This window comes from Pelodiscus sinensis, chromosome 17, assembly GCF_049634645.1.
Source record: "Pelodiscus sinensis isolate JC-2024 chromosome 17, ASM4963464v1, whole genome shotgun sequence".
Classification (NCBI taxonomy): domain Eukaryota; kingdom Metazoa; phylum Chordata; order Testudines; family Trionychidae; genus Pelodiscus; species Pelodiscus sinensis.
The window spans coordinates 40,388,333-40,394,332 of record NC_134727.1 but is presented as its reverse complement, the minus strand read 5'-3'; the positions used below and the strand labels follow the sequence as shown (position 1 = coordinate 40,394,332).

The window sequence follows — 6,000 nt, the reverse complement described above, 5'->3', positions numbered from 1 at the left end:
CTGACAAGTGGCCCAGGAAGTGCTACCCCTCCCCGCGGCAGCAGCTAGACCGGACGCTTGGTTTGGCGGCTCGAGACCGACGGGTGCAGACAGGCCGCAGACGATCCGGAGTCACACCCGGAAGGGGTGGGCGTGGGAAGAGCGCGACCCCTCTGTGTGTGGCTGCTCACACAGGTCCCCGGAGGGACCCGATCCCGCGGCTAGCGAAGCCAAGAGGAGTCCAGCGGACTGCAGGCGTTTGGTTAACCTGCGGAACGACCTGGCGCTTAGATCTATTGCCGCGTCTACACGGGGGAAGGGAGCGGAGGCTGCAGGTTTCCTCTCCCACCTACCTCTAGCAGCTCCTTTTCCAAGCCGTAGGGGGAGGGATGCCCCCCCCTGCAGACCTTCACCCCCCCCCCCCTGCAGACCCGCGCCCCCCTCAATAATGACTAGCAGGAGTTCTGCCTTTGCAGCGGGGGAGCTAGGAAGGGGCTTCGCACCTGGAGAAAAATGTTGCGGCTCCCCTCCCCCTGCAAGGGGCTGTGCCGGGGAGGGGGGCTGAGCACCTGGGACCGGCAGAAGTTGCGCGGAGCGGCCGCTCGTGTAGACAAAGGGCGGGGTGAGCGCGCGGGGCACAAATGGGCGTCGCGTCGCTTCCCGCGGGGCGCCACCTGCTGCGAGAGGAGGGAGCTTTGACTTCGGATCCCCGGGCCACCCGGGGCGAGGGCTCGCGCGCAACCGGCGCGTGGTTTTACTCCGAAACAAAGCGCCACACCGCGGGGCGGGGGCTTGGAAACGAAAGAGCCGGTTTGCAGGCAGGTGCCCTGTCCCCGCTCCGCTTCCAGCAGCGCCGCCCCGTGCGAACGCGGGCCGCGAAGCGGAGTGGAACCGAATCGACGGGCTTGAACGCTTTTTAGCGGAGGCCAACTCGGATTAGCGCGGGCGGGAGGAACGTTCCCCTGCGGCTGCCCTGCCCCGGGCGAGGACCCGCTGCGGCCAAGGCGCCTCTCCGTGTAGACACCGGGTGGGGCGCAGCCGCGGCGCCCGTGAAACGCGTGTAAACAGGGGCACGCGGAGGCTCTTGGTGACACCGAGACGCTCCTAGACCCGCTGCCATCTCCGACCCCCCCAAGACGCTTTGGGAGAGAATGGAGAGCCCCCCGCCCGGGCCGGGAAAGGCGCCCACGTGGGGAGGATGGGGGGTTCCCGCCCCGCCGAAGCTGCGGGGAGCGCGGCAGCGGGCTGCTAATGGGGGGAGGCCCCGCACCTCTGCACCCCGCGGGGGGGGGGGGGGTTAATTCATTCGCTACCGACTCGGCGCGCCCGGGACACACCGGGAGCTAATGACACAAACGCGCTGCAGCTCCCGGCCACGGTTGGCTTGACGCTGGGACGGCGGAGAGCGGGGCAGCTGCGAGTGTTTATCCCCCCCCCCCCCGCTCATCCCGCCCGGGGCCGCGGCTAAGTGCTGGGGGCAGCTCAGAGACGGGGCCGAGCCCTGGGCTGCTCCGAGCTGCGCCCCCGGCTCCTGCCGCCTTGGGGACACTGAGGCACAAAGCACGGGGGGTGTTTGCATTAATAACCGCCCCCCTCCGCAGCTACTCAGCGCTGCTCCTTCCAACTTTCCTCGCCCCCCCCCCAGCCTGGGGCGGGGACATGCTAATGAGGGGGCGTCTCCCTCTGCCCCTAGCCATTGGCAGGCGTGGAGCGCTGGAGGGGTGCGGGGGAAGGAGCGGTGACGAGATGCAAATGACGGGGCGGGGTCTGGCGGCCAGGCCCCGCCCCCTGCCCGCTGGGGCTGGTGCGCTCCTGGTTCGCTGCGGGGAGAGGCTGAGCGGATCCCGTAGGGAGAGCCCGCAAATCACTCCTGGTTGAGCAGGGCCGGGAGGGGGGTGGGGGGCGGCGAGAGACTCTCCATCCACGCAGGGCGCTCCCTCCTCTCTTCCCCTGCGTGCGCCGGGCTCCAGCCGCCTGCGCTGCCAGAGGAGGCAGCCGCCGCGCCGGGGCTGGGCGGCAAGAGGCGAAGAAAAGAAAAGAGAGAAAAGGGGGCGGGGGGGGGAGAAAAAACTTGTCCCTGGAAAATGCCACTTGGTGCAGCCCAGCCTGCAGCGGCGCCGCTCGAGTCTATTGTGTCCTAACCGGCCGCCCCGGCTCCATCCTCCGCTGTCTCCGGCGTGGGAGCCCCCCGGCCGCCGGCCCCGCGGGAACGGCCCGTGCTGCGCTCGGTCCATGTGGCTTTGACTCCGGCGAGCCGCCTCCGAGCCCGCCTCGCGCCTGGGGGGTTTGTGCCGCGCCGGAGCGGGCGGATCTGGGGCCATTCATGTTTGGGATCCAGGAGAGCATCCAGCGGAGCGGCAGCAGCATGAAGGAGGAGCCGCTCGGCGCCGGGATGAGCGCGGTGCGCACTTGGATGCAGGGGGCCGGCGTCCTGGATGCGAACACGGCGGCTCAGAGGTAGGTTCCCGGCGCCTTCGCTCCCCCGCGGCGGGCGGCCAGGGCAGCGCTGAGTTCCGCGGGGACGGGACCAGGGGACAGCGCCCCCCCCGGACTCACTTCTGGGGTTTGCCAGGGCGGCGTGTGCCCCACGGATGGATTCGGGGGAGATTTCTCTGCCCCCCCCCCCCAAGCAACTGGGAGTTTTACCTGGACTGCGCTGCCCAGACCTCCGGCTTCTCCCCGGCCCGCACGTGGCTGCAGAACGGACCCAGGCCGGCTCGGGCCGTCCAGGGTCACTTTCCTGAACAGAAGCGATATGGGCTTTGCAAGGCTCATTAATTTCTGCTGCCCCCCCAGTTACCCTCCCTCCCCCCCGTGCCCGGAGCGGTGAGTTTTGCCAAGGTGGATTCGAACTGCGCCTCTTGAGCGGCGCCAGGAGAAACCAACAAGCACCAGCGAGTCGAGCAAAGCTTGGTCCGGGCGCGATTTTATTCCAAGGGTCCCTTTACACCCCTCCAGGCGCTCTTGAATTCTTATCATTCGCCCCCCCCCCCCCCCCGGGAAGCAGAACATGCAGCCGGGGCCAGCGAGACAGCATCAGCCTACAAGTGGGTCGTTGACATCTTCTGGTCTATTTCACCCCCCCCCCCCAGTCGGCTCGGAAAGGGAAAGTTCTGGAGGCGCAACCCGAAGGCTGAAATATTTAAAGTTCGCTCCTCCGGCAGCTTGGGGCTGTTTACCATGAATCAAGAGTGTTTATCGCTCGAGCTGACGGAGGAGGCACATGGGCCGATTTCACTGACAGCTCTGCCGGGAGTTGGGGAACTGGCAGACTCGCCCGCTTCGCACGGAAAGGGGACACGTTCCCCTTCGCTTCGGACGGGGGCAGGGGATGGAGAAAGTTCTGCCCTGGAGTGGCTGGGGACTCGCACCCACCCATGCTCTGGAAATCAGCTGGCACCCAGAACCACCAGAGCTGGGGCCGGGACAAGCAGAGCCGGGCTCCCGGCTCCGTTCGGGTGGCTGCTTGTTTTTGACAAGCGGGGACCTTCCCACCCCACAGATCCTGCTGCAAAGCGGGGGCAGAGATAGGGGTGAGGGAGCTTCCCCTGCAATGCACCCCCTCAGTTTTCATGGCCCCCCTCGCCAGCCTGCTGCTGCACTGGGCTGGGGCAGGGCGCAGAGCCCCCGGGGTGCTGGCGTGGGGGGCCCCGGGCGGCGCTGGGAGGCGACGGGGTCTCTGTCCTGGCTCCCTCTAACCCGGTCTTTCTGGCCGCAGCGGGGTGGGCCTGGCCCGGGCTCACTTCGAGAAGCAGCCCCCCTCCAACCTGCGGAAATCCAACTTCTTCCACTTCGTGCTGGCGCTGTACGACAGGCAGGGGCAGCCGGTGGAGATCGAGCGCACCGCCTTCGTGGGCTTCGTGGAGAAGGACAAAGTAAGTGGCCCACCCGGCTGCTCCCTTCGGCTCCGGGGGGTCCTGGTCCCTCGGCTCCCCTGGGCACGGACCCCGGTGCTCCCGGGGCCGCGTTTTCCAGCTCCCCGAAAGTCCCCCCGAGGGTGGGTCAGGTTTTGAGCAGCGGCAGTCTCACCCTTTCAACGGGCCCCGATCCTTTTGCCCCTCCGACAAGCGCCCTGCGCCTGGACCCTTTCCAGATCCGCCCCCCCAGAGCCTGGCAGACTCGCCCCCTTCCCCTCCATCGCCCCCAGTCTCCGGACACTGACCACTCCAGCCCCCAAAGCGGGCCCTGGCCGGAGGAAGGTGCCAATTCGGGGTCCCCCCCCAGCAGCATTTGCTGCTTCTCCTTGGCTGCCTCCAAGCTCCCTGGCCGAAGGCGCGGCGGGTGGAGGGGAGAACCCCCACGCGAGACGCGCAACTCGCGCGGGCTAGCGGCGAGGTTAACCCCGGCTCTGTGTCCCCCTCCAACGCAGGAGGCGAACAGCGAAAAGACCAACAACGGGATCCATTACCGGCTGCAGCTGCTCTATAGCAATGGTGAGCCTCCGCGAGCGGGCACGCCGGGGACAGGACCCCCGCCAGGCACTGCCGCGCCCCCTCTCCTAGCCCAAGGCCCGGGACAGCGGGGCGCGCCAGGACCCCCCCCCCCCCGGTGTCCAGCCCTCTCCGGGCGCCCCTTGGCTTCCCACGCGCGGGTGGGGCTCTCCAAGCGCGCGCTGCCCAGCGGAGCGCAGCCGAGACGTGTTTCCTCTTGGGACGTTTTCCTGCCCCCCAAAAAAGTGTTGATTGATCCCCCCTCCCCCAGCCACGCAAAACAAGGCCCGACCGAAGCTTGCGAGAGGGGAAGTTTTAGCACCACGGATGCTCCACGCGGGACAGGCTGGCTGCTGCGTGGGGGGCTTTGGCGTGAAAGGAGCGGGCGTCGGGACCCTTCCCCCCCCGCCGCTGGAAGATGCCCCGCGGGTGCGCAGGCAAATCAGCCCCCTCCAGCCGCTTGCTCGTCTTCATTCTCCCTACTCCCTCTTTTTTCAAGGGATAAGGACCGAGCAGGATTTCTACGTGCGCCTCATCGACTCCATGACCAAGCAAGTAAGTCCCCGTGCAGGGCGTGGGCTGGGCTGGCGGATCCCAGCCCGCTGGGGCGGGGGTGGGGTGCTAAGTGCCTTTGCTGGTTCTCAAGTTCCCTTTTCGTTCGTTTACACGGGCGCGGTCCGCAGCGGCCACCGGGGCCCCCTGCAGCCCAGTGAGTGGCAGGAGTTTTCGGGGCCCCTTTACTCCTCGCAGCCCCGCGCTGGGCTCCCTCGCAGCCCTAATGTCTCGGCCCCAGCCCACCCACCTTTCTCGGTCTCTCGGGCTGGCGAGTTACGGAGCTGGAGGAGCGTTCGCTCCGTCAGCCCTTTTCTCCGGATGGGGAGGCTGGTCCCGGCCCGTTCTTCCCAGTTCCCTTCTCGGATCCCCTTCCGCCAGCAGCCGCTGGGATTTATCCAGAGCTAAGGTCCCTGGATCACGCTGCACCCTCCCGGAGACAGGGACAATAACGCACCATGCGCTCCGAGCTATCCACACCCGGCGCGGAGCGCAGCGGGCGCAGAGCCCGTGTAAACGGCATCTCTGGCCGGAGGGGAAATCTAACTCCCCAAAGCGCCTCTGCCCCTAGGGTTTGGACTGGCCGGGAGCCACGGGGGGAAGGACTAAAACCAGCCTCCGTGCACACCCGGCTTGGATCCGAGCTCGAAAGATGCATTTGCGACCAGAGACAGGGGGTGTTTGTATTTTACAAAAAATCGGCCGCTTTAATTAGGCGCAGCAGTTTGACAAAATAGACACCCCGCGCTCCATCCTCTACAGGCTTTTTACAGCCCGGGAGTTTGTTTTGCTTTTTTGCTCTAATGACGAGAATGCAAAGAAATAAGCAACCAGACCCTAAGCTCAAAACGCCAGCCGGGCACCGTAGCAAATTTTCAGCCTTTGTTTATTTGCAATTACTTGGTTAGTTGTTTTAAAGGAAGAGTGATTAAACCACGAGTGGTTTTCATTGTGTAAATAGCCACTGAAAATAGGCACGCAGGAGACGTAATGATTTGATACGTTTTACGGGCAAAGATAACTGTTTTTAGTTGTAGGA

At 66.1% G+C, this 6,000-nt stretch overlaps 1 protein-coding gene across 8 annotated transcripts in view; it reads left to right on the top strand.

The window, feature by feature from the left end:
• Positions 1-1,799: 1,799 nt before the first annotated feature.
• The window catches only part of EBF1 (EBF transcription factor 1), a 347,508-nt gene continuing 343,307 nt past the window's right edge, over positions 1,800-6,000 (top strand). For 4 of the 8 annotated variants that reach the window (XM_075900637.1, XM_075900636.1, XM_075900635.1 and 1 more), the window contains exons 1-4: positions 1,800-2,436; positions 3,698-3,854; positions 4,349-4,412; positions 4,909-4,964. In XM_075900637.1, coding sequence (XP_075756752.1) covers positions 2,303-2,436; positions 3,698-3,854; positions 4,349-4,412; positions 4,909-4,964 — 411 coding nt within the window. In that variant the 5' untranslated portion in view covers positions 1,800-2,302. The remainder of the gene's footprint in view (positions 2,437-3,697; positions 3,855-4,348; positions 4,413-4,908; positions 4,965-6,000) is intronic. The other 4 variants (XM_075900642.1, XM_075900641.1, XM_075900638.1 and 1 more) reach the window with 2 other exon arrangements.